The 20,712-nt window shown below is 45.0% G+C and overlaps 1 protein-coding gene across 1 annotated transcript in view; it reads right to left on the bottom strand.

Annotated features, from left to right (window-relative positions):
- Positions 1-1,217: 1,217 nt before the first annotated feature.
- LOC309559463 (cytochrome P450 2C8-like) overlaps positions 1,218-20,712 on the bottom strand; it is a 139,231-nt gene continuing 119,736 nt past the window's right edge. The window contains exons 7-9 of the mRNA XM_082262735.1: positions 15,579-15,766; positions 5,871-6,012; positions 1,218-1,613 (exon numbers count right to left, since the gene is read on the bottom strand). Coding sequence (XP_082118861.1) covers positions 1,432-1,613; positions 5,871-6,012; positions 15,579-15,766 — 512 coding nt within the window. The 3' untranslated portion in view covers positions 1,218-1,431. The remainder of the gene's footprint in view (positions 1,614-5,870; positions 6,013-15,578; positions 15,767-20,712) is intronic.

Consider the following 20,712-nt stretch of genomic DNA (forward strand, 5'->3'; position numbering starts at 1 on the left):
AAAGCTCTATTTGTGGGGAAAAAATGACACAAATTTGGTTTAGGTACAGCGTTGCATGACCGCGCAATTGTCATTCAAATTGCAACAGCGCTAAAAGCTGAAAATTGGTCTGGGAAGGAAGGGGTTTAAGTGCCCAGTATTGAGGTGGTTAAAGAACACAACATACAGAGATATGGGAAATGATTATTGACACTGACACACATACACCTACAAAGGTTGAACTTGTCTTTTTTCAGCCTTACCTACTATCTAACACCTACACAGTTTGCTTTTTATTTGCTTCTGTAGTGCTTTATGTGGTGTCTTTGTACGTGCGATTTTGACGCTTCTTCACACTTTTTCTATGCATTTTGCATTTTTGATGCTTTTTTTCTTGGCCAAATTTGTTGTTAGGCATCTTGGCCACATTTGTTGTTGTGAACATGTCCTATAGGAAACCATGTTAAATGAACTATAGTGCGCTTCTGCAAAAATCACATAAAAACTCATAGATGTGAACCAGGCCTTATAGTTTGCAACTTAAAGCAGAACTAAACTCTCTTAATCAACATAAACTATTTTTATTCCTTATACTGTTAGCCTTAGTAAATAGATATGAAGGTACAGTATATTATATTTACTTGTTCTAAACTTTCTTTGTTACATTTGTTCAGCTGCTTCCTGTTTCTGGCCAAGGCCAAAATGATGTCATACATCCAAAGAGTTTTCATGGACATTTTCTTTTCTTTCATCTTGAGAAAGGGAGAAGACATTTTCTCAAATAAGCACATCCTCCTGCATGTATGCTTGAGTGTAGAGCAGATGGATTCCAGGAAGTAAATGCTACATAAATCATCTGCCCTTACTCAAGATGGCTACAGCTAGAAAGGGGAGGTTCAAAGTGATTTCTCAACAAAATAAAGCATGGAGACATAGATGGATGGATGGCTGAGCTTGCTTTTAATATTAAAAAAAAAAAAAAAATTAATGAAAAAGCATTTTCAGTTTGTGGTGTTCAGAAGCAGTTTAGTTCCACTTTAATGGTTTATTCTGCTAATTAACAGGAATAGATTTTAAACTGTTTCTTTTTTCAGCCTCTTAACAAATGAAAATATGTTATTGACATACTATGTACTTCATGGAGTTTGGGTTAAAAAGCTGTCAGGATTAAAATTTTATTTACACTCCTGGGAAGCAATGAGCTCATTAACAAAAAGTTAGGCTTAGGATCTGCCAGACAGAATACAATGTACAATAGATTATTTAAAAAAAACAAAAAAAAAACAGAACATAATTAAAGACTATTCCGCCTAACACCCAGTAATTACTCAACATTTAATATTATGCAATTATATTTATGCTGCACAAACAAATTATTATGTTGGTCTCTGTGGCACATCTTTCCCTCTATAAAATATGAGGCCATCTCTTTAATGTTGCATGATGGGTATTTTACCGAGGGACGGCAAACATTTTATAATTCCGAGCTCTTGAAGCATTGGTATTGGGTTCTGGGGTGATCTCTAGGTCCTTCTTGTTCACTGTTGGTTTTAAAGTAAACCTCTGAAGTACAGTAGTGAAAAACAAGAAAAGCTCCATACGTGCCAGACCTTCTCCTGCACATACACGCTTACCTAAGGAGAAAAAAGGGGGGAAAAAATCAGCTTTAGAATAGCAGCCATAGCACCACACGTACAACCTGCAGGTTAAAGATCTCTGATTGTTGGTAACCTGGTCTTCTGGGAACACCTAGTTTTGCTCTACTCTACATGTTTCGTCTTAGATGACTTCATTAGAGGCAAGGACATGTTTCTTCTTGTTTTTTATGTTTACACGCTGTGCCTAGAGAGCCAAGGAGGTCCTATTTGGATAGGTATGCTGACTGTTCAGCTGAGCTTGGGAGTATGTCTTTCTTAAACCTTTCAAGTGCATTTGACCACTCGTAGCCTGAGGGTCAATAAGCTCTAATAAGCTGCAGAGCTTTTTAATGTACAGCACTGGATGTAACTTTCTTGGTTGAGGCTGAATTCTCTTCTGCTGCTTGCATGAATACCATCTCCAGGATTCTTCTTACATGCAACATCTGATGACACTTTTGGTTGTACTCTTCCTTCCAGTCTTCAGGAGGTATGTAAATGGCCTACAAAATAAACTTTGGCTGCTGCTTATATTTGCCCTGCTCAGTGGCTTTATTTGTATTGCACCTGTACTGGAATGCACTATAGATTTCTATAGGTTGTGCAAACATTAGTCCTGACTCCTGAGATAATTATTAGGTGTTGGGGCATCCTAGTTTCTATGAGGTTTTTAGTATGGTAAAGTGGACCTTTACCCATTAAATTAACTTTTTCTCATCTGCTCACTCCCTTCTCTTTGTAACTCAACTGCGGATATTCTTCTATGTTAGAAAAAGTGTTAATTCACTTTTTTTAATAGTGCCTGTGACGGTGTTCACCGTCACTGGAATTTAAGGACAGATGGGTGATGGTTTGGATTGCTTCATATTTGTCAGCAATGTCTCCATGTAGAAATATTGAAATTTGTTCCCATTTGCCATGAGGTCTGTGATTTCTGAGTGCTGTGTGTTACATATCTTTCAGAGTCAGAGAGGCTTTCCTTTTGTTTGTGTATTGGGAGGGAATGTGGATTGCCCTGTTTAATTGTTGAGTGCTGATGACCCCCCATTGTTCTGTGTCTGGCTATTGTGTACATTGATTGCCCCCTGGGGGCTTCTGTCTCATTACACATAACAGTCCTTCTAATCAAGCTATCGGACCAATCCCTGCTGACTCATTTTCAAGTCCTTGTTTGCATGGCTAAGGAGGACCTGAAGGAGAACGGCATGTACTTTGCAATTGACCAATGGGAAAGCGGATGTTGGGGGCGAGATGTTCCAAATTCTGTATAAAAGTGTGTTGTGTACTTCCAATAAAAGGTCTTCCTGTTTGAACTTACATACAGCCTGCCTGGTGTTTGTTCTAATGGATTCTGAACGGCACATAGCTGTAGTTTGGATCCCGGAGCCTTGGTTGACCGAACCATCAGACGTTGCGATCTGCAAGCTGACTCACTAGAAGCAGAGGAGTGTCTGGAGAGCGGAAGCGAGCGAGCAAGGGTCTCGTCACAGTGCCATTTCCTGATTCCTCGCCTAGATGTAGGATCGACCAACCTCTCCTAGGATGCTAGACTCCTAGCATGTCCATGTCACATATTTAGGGAGGCAGTGTTCTGTAAGGGATGAAATATCATCATTCCATTTCAATCCTAGCAGAGACCTGCGGCATGCCCGGACATGAACCTTGCACATACATACTTCCTTTGGGTCTCTGCCAGGTATTTGAAACCTGGAAGTGACCTGCCATCATGTTTGCACATGCATGAGATCTCCCCAGGCAGGAGTTTCAAGATGGCAGCACAGAAGCAGAGCAAGGCAAGGAGAGCTTCACCAGTAAGGAAGACCACACTGGACTCAATTGACTAGTAACTATCTTTTTTTATTATGTTAGAGGGAAAATTATTAGAGTTGAAATTTTATTTTATCTTGGTAGGGTGAAGTTCCTATTTACCTTGTTCTAATGCACACAACAGTTAAGTCTTGCCTTCTATTGCCTTATATTTCCGCTATCTATAATTGTGCAAAATGAGAAAATATAGCTAGCCTGATGAACACTGTTGCTGAACAATAGCTATCAAAAATTAATTACAAGTAAAGTCAGCAGGAACATGCATTTGATTGAAAACTGTCTATCCTAATCTGAATAAGTTTTGTTAAATGACATACCCACCCTCCCTAAAAGTTCATGTATACAGAAATAACAAGTAAAGCCCAATCCATTGTGGTTTGCTTCTAACCTGGAAGCAGTGACTTTATGTATCTAGAGGAAACAAAGCATATACAGTATCTCACAAAAGTGAGTACACCCCTCACATTGTTGTAAATATTTTATTATACCTTTTCATGTGACAGCAATGAAGAAATTACACTTTGATACAATGTAAAGTAGTGAGTGTACAGCTTGTATAACAGTGTACATTTGCTGTCCCCTCAAAATAACTCAACACACAGCCATTCATGTCTAAACCGCTGCAACAAAAGTGAATACACCCCTGAGTAAAAATGTCCAAATTGGGCCCAATTAGCCATTTTCCCTCCCCAGTGTCATTTGACTCGTTAGTGTTACAAGGTCTCAGGTGTGAATGGGGAGCAGGTGTGTTAAATTTGGTGTTATCACTCTCACTCTCTCATACTGGTCACTGGAAGTTCAATATGGCACCTCAAAAGTAAATATGTCCAAATTTGGCCCAAAGTGTCAATATTTTGTGTGACCACCATTATTTTCCAGCACTGCCTTAACCCTCTTGGGCATGGAGTTAACCAGAGCTTCACAGGTTGCCACATGAGTCCTCTTCCACTCCTCCATGATGACCTCACAGAGCTGGTGGATGTTAGAGACCTTGCGCTCCTCCACCTTCTGTTTGAGGATGCCCCACAGATGCTCAATAGGGTTTAGGTCTAGAGACATACTTGGCCAGTCCATCACCTTTACCCTCAGCTTCTTTAGCAAGGCAGTGGTCATCTTGGAGGTGTGCTTGGGGTTGTTATCATGTTTGAATACTGCCCTGCGGCCCAGTTTGAGAAGGGAGGGGATCATGCTCTGCTTCAGTATGTCACAGTGCATGTTGGCATTCATGGTTCCCTCAATGAACTGCAGCTCCCCAGTTGCCCGCAGCACTCACACAGCCCAAGACAATGACACTCTCACCACCATGCTTGACTGTAGGCAAGACACACTTGTCTTTGTACTCCTCACCTGGTTGCTGCCACACACCCTTGACACCACCTGAACCAAATAAGTTTATCTTGGCCACATCAGACCACAGGGCAATGTTCCAGTAATCCATGTCCTTAGTCTGCATGTCTTCAGCAAACTGTTTGTGGGCTTTCTTGTGCATCATCTTTAGAAGAGGCTTCCTTCTGGGATGACAGCCATGTAGACCATTTTGATGCAGTCTGCAGCGTATGGTCTGTATACTGACAGGCTAACCCCCTTCCCCTTCAAACTCTGCAGCAATGCTGTTGGCACTCATACGTATTTTTCCCAAAGATAACCTCTGGATATTACGCTGAGCATGTGCACTTAACTTCTTAGGTTGACCATGGCAAGGCCTGTTCTGAGGGGAACCTGTCCTGTTAAACCCGCTGTATGGTCTTGGTCACCATGCTGCAGTTCAGTTTCAGGGTCTTGGCAATCTTCTTATAGCCTAGCCCATTTTTATGTAGAGCAACAGTTCTTTTTTTCAGATCCTCAGAGTTCTTTGCCATGAGGTGCCATATTGAACTTCCAGTGACCAGTATGAGAGAGTGAGAGCGACAACAACACCAAATTTAACACACCTGCTCCCAATTCACACCTGAGACCTTGTAACACTAACGAGTCACGTGATGCCGGGGAGGGAAAATGGCTAATTGGGCCCAATTTGGACATTTTACTCAGGGGTGTACTCCCTTTTGTTGGAGCGATTTAGACATTAATGGCTGTGTGTTCAATTTTTTTGAGGTGACAGCAAATTTACACTATTATACAAGCTGTACACTCACTACTTTACATTGTAGCAAAGTTTCATTTCTTCAGTGTTGTCACATTAAAAGATAGAATAAAATATTTACAAAAATATGAGTGGTGTACTCACTTTTGTGAGATACTATATATATATATATATATACACACACACACACACACACACACACACACATACACAGTATTGCATAGTATAACCAAACAAAAAAAATTTATAGGAGCAATATAATTTAAATTATAATAAATACATTTGGCCTATTTATGTTACAGTTACAAAGGATTGCTTTAAATCTTTGCATAGTTCTTTGGTACCTGCAGAAAAAGGCATAAAAGCATCATTCTTCTTAAAGGCCCCATTCTCATCAAGAAAGTGTGCAGGATCAAACTTAGTAGGATTCTTAAAGAATTGGGGATCTTTCAAAACAGATGTGAGGGTAACAATCACAAAAGTGTCCTAAATTGAAAATAAGATAAAAATGCAATCAAAACATAAGTATCATCATCAGGGGAGGACTGGCAGCCTTGGGCCTGGGGGGCAAGTCCAGTCAAGTGGCCCTTTGAACCACCGAGCTCACCATCTATGCCCACCTGGTTTATAATTGATGTTATAAAGCAAGACAAATATGATACAATGTGGTAACATAATTTAATGTTAATAGCAACAAAGGAGGTTTAACAAAAATAATGCATCAATGCAGCCTCACCAGTACCCATCAGTCCAGCCTCATCAGTGCCCATTAATGCAGCCTCACCAGTGCCCATCAGTCCAGCCTCATCAGTGCCCATTAATGCAGCCTCACCAGTGCCCATTAATGCAGCCTCACCAGTGCTCATCAGTCCAGCCTCATCAGTGCCCATTAATGCAGCCTCACCTGTGCCCATCAAGGCATCCTGATCATTGCCCATCAATGCAACCTGACCAGTGCCCATCAATGCAGCCTGATCAGTGCCCATCAATTCAGCCTCCCCAGTGCCCATCAATGCAACCTCACCAGTGTCCATCAATGCAGCCTCTCCAGTGCCCATAAATGCAGCCTCACCAGTGCAGCCTTATCAGTTCCCATCAATGCAGCCTGATCAGTGCCCATCAATGCAGCCTCACCAGTGCCCATCAATGCAACCTGATCAGTGTCCATCAGCTCAGCCTCATCAGTGAAAGAAGATTATTGGTGAACCCAACAAAAACTGCGCAAAATGAATGTGATGTATAAATAAATAAACACTACTCATATCCATAAATGTGTTTAGGGTGAAATTGCTTCCACTCTGCGAGCTGTAAAATCAACGTGAATAACGTGACAAATGAAAAAAATGTGGCGCTCAACAGTTTGATAAAACACAAAATAAATTATTCCAATGTGAAAACATTCGTGCAAAAAAACAGTCTCTAGTGTCCAAAAAAAAAAAAAAAATGGGTAAAGCAAACAGCCAATGATGGAAACACAGACTTGATAGGAGTGAATCTCAAAAAAGCCTCCACCTCCACACGCTCACCCAGTGAAATGTATAGGTACCGCTTACCAGAACCACTGGACCCCTTAGTTATAGGGGGTCAAACATGCTTATTGATCCACATCAGATCTGACCTTGCACATCCCCCTCTCACACAGGTGACAGTGTGTAGCCAAATCGATGGAGTATTAAAGAACCGAGTCATAGATGGAGAGAAATGACAAACAGGCTCTCATGGTGCAGTATTACTCATCAAAGGATCATTTATTGATATGAAATGCACTTACTACAATCCGAACAATGAAAAGCCTTAAGATCAGTTTCAGTTTGCTGGGGATAGGAGACGCCGCTCGACGCCTGCGTTCCTTAGACCCGGAAGTTTACGGTCTCACGTTCCCAATCTAAGGGTCTAAGGAACGCAGGCGTGGAGCGGCGTCTCCTATCTCGCCTGTGTGAGAGGGGGATGTGCAAGGTCGGATCTGATGTGGATCAATAAGCATGTTTGACCCCCTATAACTAAGGGGTCCAGTGGTTCTGGTAAGCGGTACCTATACATTTCACTGGGTGATCATGTGGAGGTGGAGGCTTTTTTGAGATTCACTCCTATCAAGTCTGTGTTTCCATTATTGGCTGTTTGCTTAACCCTTTTTTTTTTTGGACACTAGAGACTGTTTTTTTGCACGAATGTTTGCACATTGGAATAATTTATTTTGTGTTTTATCAAGCTGTTGAGCGCCACATTTTTTCACTTTTCAGCCTCATCAGTGTCCACCAGTGCAGCCTCATCAGTTTCCATCAATGCAGCCTCATCAGTCCCCATCAACGCAGCACCACCAGTGTCCATCAGTGCAACCTCATCAATGCAGCCTGATCATTGCCCATCAATGCAGCCTCACCAGTGCATTCAAGCTCAGCCTCATCAGTGCAGCTTGATCATTGCCACCTATCAGTGTCCATCAGTGCCACCTACTAGTGCTGCATATCAATCCAGCTTACTCATTGCTCCTGATCAGTGCTTACCATTGCCGCCACATTCTCTGCCCTGCTGACCCCGTCCTATGTCCCATTGACCCCCATCCTCTGCCCTCATGTCCCAGGGTCTGATAAGGAAGCCGCAGCCAATTATTGTGAACAGTATACTGTGGCTGGGGTGGTATACATTTAGATGGGGGGTGCCGATTTAAATCTTGCCTAGGGTAGCACAAAAATAAAATACACCACTGGACACTGATGCATAGTGACTAGTGGCAGTCATTAACCCCTTTGTGCTGCATTAGTTGTACCAGTGTCAGTGTTTATTAACCATTTCATGCTGCACAATACAGGGGTTAATTAACACTGACACTTGTGCCACTGTCACTAATGCAGCACAAAGGGGTTAATTAACTGCCACTGCTCACTAATGCATCAATGGCAGTACATTAACCCCCTCCATGCTGCATTTTACAAACAGCATTGTAAATTAACCCCTCCCCTCAATGAGTTAAACACTTCAGCCAGTTCACACAAGGTGTATTATCAGCCTCTGAAACTCACTTGCACAAGGCTTCACTATCCTCGTGAGTATAGGGAGAGAACCTGAGGGAGAGGCAGGGATAGCAGTGCAATGGGGTGGAGAGATGTGAGGCTGCAGCTGTGCCATGAGGGGATCTAGGCTGCAGAGGGATTGCTGCTATGCTGAGAGAGGACCACGTGGACTTCAGATACTAGGGCAGGCTTGAGAGGGAAGACCTGAAATGTGGTGCGATCTCTCACCTTGCCTTTTAGGAACGGAATGTTGACCTAAGGTCATCTACATAACTTCCTCGCAGTTCTCAGCAGAAGCACTCTCCTCCGTCCTTTCTTCCCGCCTCCTGGCCTCTTGATGATATCAAACTCTGCCGGGACTAGAAAGCATCTGTCGGGTGGAGATCACTCCGCCTGACAGGGAAGTGACTGGACTCACCAGTCAAAAAGGCCACTCGCTCCGCACCGATTCCACCCTGCAGACAGGCATGACACCCGCCGGCCGCCGCTACATAGTATTACAGTATACTTGCAGAGCTGCAGCAGAGCAGTGAAGCTCCGACCGCAAGTATAACACAATGTAGCGGCGGCCGGCGGGTGTCATACCTGTCTGCAGGGGTGGAAGCGGTGCGGAGCGAGTGGCCTTTTTAGGAAGCATCAGAGCGGCCTGGAGGGCAATTGCCTCCTTGCCTCCCGGCCCAGTCCGCCCCTGATCATCATAGATTTTCATTTGGAGTTTAGGAGTTTAATAATTTTGCTCTTTAAAGTGGAGTTCCGGCCTGAAAAAATTTTTTAGATAAAAATACCCCCGGGACAGTCAGGGTTAGTGCATTTCAGAATGGATAGCATCTGAACTGTCCCAGGTTGCACTTACCTTTTAGAAGAAATACTTACCTTGAACATTTCTTGTCCAGCGCTGCCATCTCAGGTGTGGGCAGCTGAAGCCAGGGCATCCTCTTCGGTGTCCTCTTCGGTCCCAGAATGGCCTGCACTGGCCCTGCTCGTCAGTTCCTGCGCAGGCGCGTCATCCCTGCACAGCTTCTGGGCATGCCTAGAAGCTGTTTAGCAGGGAATGACGCACCTGCGCCAGAACTGATGAGCGGGGCCGGTGCAGGCGCATTGACTTCTGGGAGCGATGACGTTCAGCTCCCAGGAGTCAACGCAAGCAGGAAGTGTCGGCGGGCCCTGGCGGCAGAGGGAGGAAGAGGAAGTAAGGTAAGTATATTTTCTTTAAAAACAAGGTAAGTGAATAAATTAAAAAAAAAAAAATTATCCAATTGTTTTACAGGTAATTTAGAGCAAGCGGACAGTGGAAAAAAAAAAATTCAGGGTGGAACTCCACTTCAATTCAGAGATTAGCAACCTGAACTTGAAGTGGCAGCATGTCCTGCATTTTAAGAGAATCTGTCACCTTGCCAAAAAATAAAATTTTCTACTTTTTCTTATAAAATATCCAATAAACTAAATGTTTGTCATACATTTAGGCCAAAATGTATTTAGATACATGTCTTTGATAAAAAAAAATCTCAATAAGTGTATATTTATTGGTTTGATCAATAGTTATAGCGTCTACAAACTATGGTGTATGTAGTGGAATTTACACAGCTTTTATTTTCTGACTGTCTATCTCATTTCTTGAAGTGCTAAAATGGCAGGGCAGTACAACCCCCCCCCCCCCCCCAATTACCCCTTTTTGGAAAGTAGAAACCCCAAGGAATTTCCTGAGAGGCATTTTGAGCCCATTGAATATTTCATTTTTTGTCACTGGGGTTTGAGCCTAAGCCATGAAATGCCAAGACAGCACAGCCCCCCCCCCCCTCAAATTACCCCTTTTTGGAAAGTAGACACCCTAAGCTATTTGCTGAGAGGCATGCTGAGTATTTTGCAGATCTTGATTTTTGTAGCAAGGTTTTGGAATTTGAAAAAAGAAAGAAAACATTTTCCTTTTCTTTATTAATTTTCCAAAACAAATGAGAGCTGCAAAATACTGTTGGCTGCTGCTGTCAGAATAAACAAATCAGTGCTGCAGCTGATGGGCGTACCTGCAAAGCAAAGAATGGTTAACAATAAAACACAGTAACAATAAAACATTACAATATATTAGTATACAGTGCAGTAAAACAGTAGAATGGTGGTATCTGCAAAGAAAACTATGGTTAACAATGAAAAACACAGCAACAATAAAACATTACATTATAATAGTATATAGTACAGTAGAATGGTGGTATCTGCAAAGCAAACTATGGTTAACAATGAAAAACAGTAACAATAAAACATTACAGTATAACAGTATATTATAAAGTACAGTAAAAGAATAAGAACAAAAAATTAACTCAATCAAAAGACGACTATTTTTAACTGTAAAAAAACTTTAAACGTTCCAGACTAAGGTCTCTCAAAATGCGATAGCCATCTAGCACTTTCGAGACCCTGTGTGAAAATGTGCCCTAGGCTGCGCTGTGCTGTACCCTATACTAATACTCTACTAGTGTGTGGTAGCGACAGAAACAGTCCCCGATGTAGAGACCAGAGTGGCCAGAACAGGAGGGACAAAAATAGCGGGTGTCATGCTTATATCCGCATTTTCTACAGACACGGCATCTTCTTCGGGGTGCTCTTTGGGTAGGGGTACTCGGGAGGACATCTGGAAAATGCCTCTCATGCAGCCGGCTCACTGCATCTGGATTGTGAATTTGGGCCACAGCACCTTCTGGATACAGAAGGGCTGTGATGATCTTTTCCTGGAATTTTAGGAAGGATCCACTTCTTCCTGACGCTTTGTATAGCACATAAGCATTCAGCAGAGCCAATTGGAATAAGTAAGTATACAGACACTTTTTTGTACCAGCGTCTGACCTTATGGGCAAGTAAGTACCGTGCAATAATCTGGTCGTTAAAGTCCACCCCTGCCATGTTAAGGCTGTATTCATGGACACAGAGGGGCTTCTTCAACAACACCAGTCGTCATTGCAATTTGGACTGTCGTATCTGCGTGAATGGAGGACAGAACAAAAACATTCCGTGTGTCCCTCCACTTCACTGCAAGCAATTTATTACACTTCAAGTAGGCTCTCTCCCCTGTCTAAGTCAGGAATCTACAAGCCATTGGGGGAAGATCACACAGTGCCACATGTGCCTATTCCAGAATCAAAAACTAAAAAGTGGCACACCTGTGTAATAATTGTCCACGTATAAATGGTACCCCTTTCCAAATAAGGGTGAAACCAAGTGCCAAACAATCTTGCCACTGCTCCCCATGTAGTCTGAGCAGTTGGGGGGCTCCACATTGGCATCTTTTCCCTCATAAACCTGGAAACTACATACATCTTGACCCCATATCTGGCACTCTTGCTGGGGAGAAACTGTTTAAAAACATGGTGACCAGAAAATGTAATCAGGGACTCATTAATGCAGCCAGCTTGTCTGGGCATATTTAAGGCTGCAAACTTTGGGTTGAAGTGATTTACGAGGAGCTGAATTTTGTGGAGCCATTCATATCCAGGGTCACCCCAAGGACGACAGAGTTCATTGTCACTGAAGTGCATGAAGCGCAAGATTTGCATGTATCTAGTCCTGCCATGGCAGCAGAGAACACGGGCATATGATGAATTGGGTCAGTGGACCAATATGACTGCAACTCACTCTTTTTAGTAATGCCCATGAGGAGGGATAGGCCAGAAAGGTTTTAAATCCAGAAACAGTGATACATTTCCATGCAAATTCTCTGGCAAGGGTCCAATTTAGATGTGCGGCCATTAATTGATCGGCATATAAATTGCTTTGGTCCACAATAGATCTATAAAGATCTTCCATGAAAAACAGCTCATAAAAACCAAGGGGAGTAAAATCGACTGTTTCCACCTGAATTCCGGGTTGGCCAGTAAATGGGGGAAGTACAGTCGCTGCAGAAGTGGTGGGCTCCCAATCAGGATTTGCAAGTACATCAGGAAGGATACTATGGGCTCTACGAGCCTGTCTTCGAATTATTGGTGGCTGTGGGACACTAGCCACCGCACCAGCTTGAACTGTACTTATGGGACTCGCCACATCACCAAGTGTTACTGCAGTGCTGGTTTGACTAGGACCAGGAATTACTAGGCTGCTTGTGCTTGCCAGGTTACCAGACAATTGAGTGGCACTAGTACCGACACTCTGCTGCATATGAGAGCCCTGCGATTGTTGCACCTCAGCAACAGAAGAACGGGGTCGGGTACGTCGTCAGAAATATCTGTCAGGGTGCCGCTGCTCTCTACAGGTTTGAATACTGAGCCTGGTTCTGATAGTGAGGCTTCCCCATCGCTCTCATCTGTCATGCTCAGCATCGTTTAGGTCTCTTCACTAGTGTACCACTGTTTTGACATTTTGGCCAATAAATATATAGGTAATTAGTGTGACTCGCAGGTAAAAAAGCACCTGGTTGTCAAGGACTGTTTGAACCGCTCCCAAACAATTTAACTGCTAGTGCTAGCAGAGATCAGGCCTTACTCTGCTGATGCTGCGGTTTAGTGTGCTGTGTATTGGAAGTGGCAGTAATCTGCTGATACTGCACCTCTTGGGGGATGGGCAGAGGGGCTAAACGCAGGTGCTGGCAGGTGTCAGGGCTGATCCTGATAACACTGCTTTTTGGAAACACTATACTAAACTATTGGGGACGCTAGTATAGTTCTGATCAGATCAAAGATATTGATCCTTTCAGGGTTAAAATGTATTACTAAATATGCGGCAGGCAATCTGACCCTATCCTGTATTGATGCTAACTAACTTTAATGCTAACTGATGTCACCTGTGACATTACAGTAATACAGTGATCAGAAGAAAAAAAAAAAATCTGTACACTATAATAGTGACACTGTGACAGGGCAATGAAGGGGTTAACTGTGGGTGATCAGAGGGTTAAATCTTTATTAGGGGATGTATGGCGGGTACCCTAAACCTATCTGGGACAGACACTAACTAAAGTGACAAGTGACACTAATACAGTGATCAGTAAATTATATGTATACTGTATATAGTGATACTGTGACAGGGAGGAAAGGATTAACTGGGGGTGATCAGGGGGTCAAATGTGTGCCTATGTGTACTGGTATCAGTGTAGTGCATGTGTACTCACAGTTGAAGCTCTCCTCTCTTACACTGGAACCGAAAAGGGCTCCAGGAGAGAAGATTGCTTAATTTCCTGTGTCTGTGTTTACATTACACGAGCACAGGACACTCTGCAAATGGTCAGAACCGATCACCAGGTCCAGGCCAAAAATCATTGGCATGGACCTGATGACTGATAGGTTCTGAACTGAATCAGCAGATCGTGGGGGCGGCGGGTGGGTACAGTTATGGCGGTTTGCACAGCCGAGCCACCTTGCAGCAGTAAATCTGTGGCGGGTGTTCGGCAACTGGTTAAAATGACCTCTCCTGCAAACTTTGCCACTTTCCACCATCACAAACGCCAAAATAACTAGGGTCAGCTGGTGTCAGATCTCACATGGAGGAGTGACCTAACTTCCTCCATTATGTAACAGTGCTCAGGCCTTGTGGTTAGGCCTGAGAACTGCATCATGGGAGGGGGTCTCATGTCCCAATAGCCAGAAACACTGAGTATTTGGCAGCAATGGCCACAAAAGAGGAGAATTGGGGGATCTTTGGAGAAGTAAGAATAAGGTAGTTCCGAGAGGAGGATTTTATGAAGATCAATTTGTCAATTAATCAGATGCTAATATGCCCTAGAGGTGACAGGATCTCTTTAACCACCTGCCATCCGCGCTACAGCCTATATACGGCTGCAGCGCGGACTTGAATTTTCGGGAGGCCGTTTTTTTATGGCCTCCCAGAAAGAGTCTCCCCGCGCTCCCGCGAGCGCGCATCGCGGAAAATCTGTGTCGGCCGTGTCCCTTGGACACATCCGATCACAGATCGTGGTGAATGGCCAATCACAGCGGCCATTCACCACGTGATCGCACCGTCCAATGAGAGATGATCTCATATGTAAACATATGAGATCATCTCTCATCGCCAGCGCGCCTTCCTCACACGGAGCCTGCAGTGTGAGGAAGGAGGGAGAGATGCACAGCGCCAGGGACACACAGGAATGTAATCAGGGCACCGATCACCAGTGCCCTGATTACTAGAGGTAAATAAAACATACACACAGTGCGCGCCATCAGTGCCCCCCATCAATGCCCACAATCAGTGCCCATAGTGCTGTCAGTCAGTGCCCATCAGTGCCTGCTCATCTAGGCACTGATGAGCACTGACTGGCAGCACTATGGGCACTGAGTGTGCTGCCCATCAGTGCTCATCAGTGCCGCCTATCAGTGCTCATCAGTGCCACCCGTCAGTGTCCATCAGTGCCATCCGCCAGTGCCCATCAGTGCCGCCTATCAGTGCCCATCAGTGCCGCCCATCAGTGCCGCCTCTCAGTGCCCAGCAGTGCCACCTCTCAGTGCCCCCTCTCAGTGCCCAGCAGTGCCACCTCTCAGTGCCCAGCAGTGCCGCCTATCAGTGCTCATCAGTGCCCCCTATCAGTGCTCATCAGTGCCGCCTATCAGTGCCGCCTATCAGTGCTCATCAGTGCGGCATATTAGTACCTCCTCATCAGTGCCCATAAGTGCCACCTCATCAGTGCCCATAAGTGCTACCTCATCAGTGCCCATCAGTGCAGCCTATCAGTGCCCATCAGTGCCGCCTCATCAGCGCACATCAGTGAAGGAGAAAAATTTATTTTCAAAATTTACTCGCAGAAAATAAGAAAAACGTTTTTTTTTTCAAAATTTTCTGTCTTATTTCTTTTTTTTTGTAAAAAATAAAAAACCCAGATGTGATTAATTACCACCAAAAGAAAGCTCTATTTGTGTGAAAAAAAATGATAAAAATTTCATATGATATAAAAATTGGTCTGGATCGGAAGGGGGTTTAAGTGCACAGTAGGCAAGTAGTTAAATAAGTGTTCACAGTGTGTCTTTAAATTGTTTCCATTATACAGCTGACAAAATCAATGCACATCAAAAAATGATTTTGTGAGATGATCATTTGGCAATTCTTTTCTAAAACAGACATTTCTGGCTCTACCTTAGGAATCCTGTATCCGCGGAAGGTGATGTCTTTGCTGGTAGCATGAAGTAATCCTGATGGAATTATATCAGCAAATCTCTGGATTTCATGTATAACGGCATCTGTATATGGCATCTTGTTCCTGTCTTCCATAGAGGGAAGGCGATCTTGCCCAATCACGGTGTCAATTTCTTTCTGGACCTTCTCTGCAGGTTACATGAAAACTATGATAGAAATGGTAGTTCTCTCTCAAAAAAAAGCATACCATCAAAAAACAAAAGATCTCCACGAGAAGGCAATTCTGTGCAATGAATGACTAGTCAAGGACATGAGGTCTTTAAGGACCCAGGCTGAAGAAAGAGATACTTATAAGACAGAGAAAGCCAAAGATATAAAACAATAGTGGGTAGTCAGGTAAGCCAGGAGTCAGAGTTCCTTCAGAAGATCTTTCAAAAATAGGTAAAGCATAGACAAAAAAGAGATTCTAAGGCAGACCTGACATTCAACTATAGATCCAGAAAAGGATTGTGTCATGTTCTTCAAACTATAACTTTCACCTTAACTACTTCAATACAGGACACTTTCACCCCCTTCCTGCCCAGGCCAATTTTCAGCTTTAACCACTTCCCGACCGGCGCACGACGATCTACGTCGGCACTCAGCCCCGGCAGGCAAACTGACGTAGGCCTACGTCAGCACTTCCTGCCGGTCCTGTGCGCGCTCCCGCGCCCCGCCGCCGCCGATGGCTCGATTGGGTTCAGAACCGATCAGTCATCAGGTCCAGGCCAATCATTTTTGGTCTGGACCTGTTGATCGGTCCTGCCCAATCAAATGGCACTCTAAGCCTGTGAAATGTAAACACAGGCTTAGAGGAGATGTGCCCTCCCCTCACAACGGTCTTTTTGGATCCAGCATGAGAGGAGAGCACATCTTACTGTGAGTAATTGCACCAAGCACACCACACACAGCTAGATAGGCACATTTCACCCCCGATCGCCCCCCCCCCCCGATTAACCCCTACAGTCCCTGACACAACACACACTATATACAGCATATAGCATTTACCTATATACCTGTATAAGTGTGATTTGTGGTCAGGTGTAGCGCTTGCGACCCCCCCTTTTCCACTCAAATTACCCCCCACCCCCCTAATAAAGATTTAACCCACTGATCCCCCCTGACCCCCCCCCCTGATCACCGCCGTTAACCCCTACACCCTCTGTCACATCAGCACTAAGACCCGGTTCACACTGATGCGAGTGCCGGGTTCGCATGTAATGTCGGAGCGCACTGCTCCGACATTACATGCGATCAGCTGTGCGGTGCGAGTTTAGCCATACAGTTTGTATGGCTAAATTCGCATCGCACCCGGTGCAAACACGCACAGGAGGCATTTTTGCAGCCGCATCAGGATTCACACTTGTGCGATCCCATCCTGTGCGAACTGCACGATCGCACTGCGATATGCGATCAAACTGGGGGTGTCGTTAAGATTACATTGACACCCCCAGCGGATCGCATATGGCAGTGTGAACTGCCGGGGGTGCGTGTGCGATGCGGGAACAGGCTGCGAATTCGCAGCCTTCCCGCATCGCAATAGTGTGACCCGAGCCTTATACAAACGTAATATACAGTATTTTTGTATTTTTGTATTAGTGTCATTGTGATCAGAATTAGCGCAGGCGACTAAGTTTCTGTCCCAAGAAGGTTTAGGGTCCCCGCCACCCGCCCAATAAAGATTTAACCCCCTGACCCCCCCCTGATCACCCCTACACCCCCTGCCATAACACACACCGTATACAGTATATAGCATTTTGCTATATACCCGTATAAGTGTGATTTGTGGTCAGATCTAGCGCTTGCGGCCCCCCCTTTTCCACTTGAATTACCCGCCACCCCTCCCAAATAAAGATTTATTCACTTGATCCCCCCTAATCACCGCTAGTTAACCCCTACACCCTCTGTCACATCAGCACTAATACAAACGTAATATACTGTGTTTTTGTATTTTTGTATTAGTGTGATTGTGATCAGAATTAGCGCAGGCGACTAAGTTTCTGTCCCAATGAGGTTTAGGGTCCCCGCCACCCGCCCAATAAGGATTTAACCCCCTGACCCCCCCCCTGATCACCCCTACACCCCCTGGCACAACGCACACTGTATACAGTATATAGCATTTTCTATATACCCGTATAAGTGTGACTTGTGCCCAGGTTTAGCGCTTGCCACCGTTTCTTTTATCCGTAGGATACCCGCCAGCCCCTTCCAATAAAGATTTAACCCCCTGATCCCCCCCCTGATCACATCCAGCTAACCCCTACACCCTCTGTCACATTAGCACTAATAAACACATAATATACTGTTTTTACTGTATTTTGTATTAGTGTCATTGTGACTTGAGGTTGCGCTACCGAGCTAGTTTCTTTCCCAAAGGAGGTTTAGGGTCCCCGCCACCCCCCCCCCCCCCCCAGATCCCCGGCGCATAGTTTAGAAATAACCCCTTGATTACCACACACACACGCACGCACGCACATATACTTCCATTTCTAGTGTTTGAACAGATCAATATCTGATCTGATCAGAACTATACTAGCGCCCCCATAGTTTAGGATTCCCAAAATGCGGTGTTTGCACGATCAGCACTGATTCCTGCCAGCACCTGCGTTTAACCCTTTCACCCAGGCAAGTGTAGTAATCAATAGATTACTGTCACTTGCAAAAAAACACAACACACAAAACCGCTGTGTTAGCAGAGTCAGGCCTGATCCCTGCTAGCAGTAGCAGTTTTTTTGGTAGCGCTTGAAATAGTCTTCGACAACCAGGTGCTTTTATTACCTGTGAGTCGCATCACTGTACAGGTAAATTTAGTTACCAAAATGTCCAAAACGTTCGTACAGTGATGAAGCTATTTATAGTATAATGACCATGTCAGGTGAGAGCGATGGGGAAGCCTCACCGGCAGAATCAGGGTCAGTATACGAACCAGATGACGGCAGCGGCTCCCTGACAGATAGCTCTGACGACAGATGGGTCCCTGTTAGACCCAGGCGTACCCGACCCCATTCTGGAGTTGTTGAGATGCAGGAATCGCAGGGTGCTCGTATGGAGCAGAGTGTGGTTACTAGTGCCGCTCATCCTTCTGGCGACCTGGCAAGCCCCAGCGGCCTAGTACACCCTGGACCTAGTACAACCAGCACTGCAGTAACACCTGGTGACGTGGCGAGTCCCCTAAGTGCAGTTGAAGCTGGTGCGGTGGCTAGCACGAGTTGTGGCCCGCAGCCACCGCGTATTCGAAGACAGGCCCGTAGAGCCCATAGTGCCCTCCCTGATGCGCTGGCATATCCCAATTGGCAACCCACAGATTCCACAGCGCCAGTACTTCCCCCATTCACCGCCCAACCTGGAATCCACGTGGAGACAGCTGGTTTTACGCCTCTGAACTTTTTTGAGCTGTTCTTCACGGAAGATCTTTTCAGATCTATTGTGGATCAATCAAATTTATATGCACAACAATTCATCGCCGCCAACCCAAATTCGCCCCTTGCCAGACCATTCGGCTGGAATCCTATAATGGTTTCCGAATTTAAAATCTTTCTGGGCCTTTCCCTCAACATGGGCATAACTAAACAGAGTGAAGTGCGGCTATATTGGTCCACTAGCCCACTTCACCATATGCGCATGTACTCTGCCTCCATGTCCAGGGTGAGATATGAGCAAATTCTGCGATTTATGCATTTCAGCGACAATGAAATCTGTCGTCCTCGGGGAGACCCTGCATATGATCGGCTCCACAAAATTCGGCCCCTCATAGACCACTTCATTCAGCGGTTTGCAGCCTTGTTTACCCCTGAACAAGTTGTCTGCGTTGACGAGTCCCTGATTAAATTTACTGGCCGCCTTGCTATGAAACAGTACCTCCCCAGCAAGCGTGCCAAGTACGGGGTCAAGCTGTATAAACTTTGTGACAGGGCCACAGGCTATACAGTTAGTTTCCGGGTCTATGAGGGAAAAGATAGCTGTGTGGAGCCCCCCAACTGCCCAGACTACATAGGGAGCAGCGGTAAGATTGTTTGGGACTTGGTGTCACCCTTATCCGGAAAGGGGTACCATTTGTACGTGGACAACTTTTACACAAGCGTGCCACTATTTAGTCACCTGCTTGAATTACAAATTGGCGCATGTGGCACCGTGCGACCTAATCGCCGGGGCTTCCCCCAACGGCTTGTAGATTCCCGTCTTAGTCGGGGGGCGAGAGCCTGCTTGAAAACAGACAAATTGCTTGCGGTGAAGTGGAAGGATACACGGGATGTTTATGTTCTGTCCTCCCTTCACGCAGACACGACAGTCCAAATCCCTACGGCAACTGGCGTTATGGAGAAACCCCTCTGTGTCCACGAATATAACCTTAATATGGGAGGGGTGGACCTTAACGACCGTATTTAGTTGCCCGTAAAGCCAGACGCTGGTACAAAAAGTGTCTGTTTATTTATTCCAAAGGCGATGCTGAACGCCTTTGTCCTATACAGGGCGTCAGGACGAACTGGATCTTTCCGGGAATTCCAGGAAGAGATCATCCTTGCCTACCTGTACCCAGGAGGCATGCCTGCCCAACTTCCCCTTCCAGATGCAGTGAGCCGGCTGCATGAGAGGCATTTTTCACATGTCCTCCCGAGTACCCCTACCCAAAGATGGCCCCAAAGAAGATGTCGTGTCTGTAGCAGGCGCGGATTTAGGCGTGACACCCGCTATTATTGTCCCAAATGTCCTGACCAACATGGTCTCTGCATCGGGGAATGTTTTGAGCGCTACCATACACTAGTGGAGTATTAGTGTAGGGTACAGCATGACACAGTGTAGGGCACACAAACACAGGGTCTCGAAGGATGTTGGATGTCCATCGACATTTTGAGAGACCCAAGCTGGAAGATCGCAGTCCCAAATCAAGGAACAGTTAGAAAGAAAAATAAAAGGATCCAAAAACTGTTGTTGTGTCAGTAATTTTATATGTCCTTCTACTCCTTCCTACTGTACTTTTTTAATGTCCTTTGTTTGTTTTTTCATTCTTTTGTGACCTGTTTCTCTTGCAGGTACTCGTCGGCTACCACGCATTGATTTTATATATTCTGACACAAACAGCGTTTGCGCTCAGCAT

Source organism: Pelophylax lessonae, assembly GCF_965119305.1.
Source record: "Pelophylax lessonae genome assembly, chromosome: 7".
Lineage (NCBI taxonomy): Eukaryota > Metazoa > Chordata > Amphibia > Anura > Ranidae > Pelophylax > Pelophylax lessonae.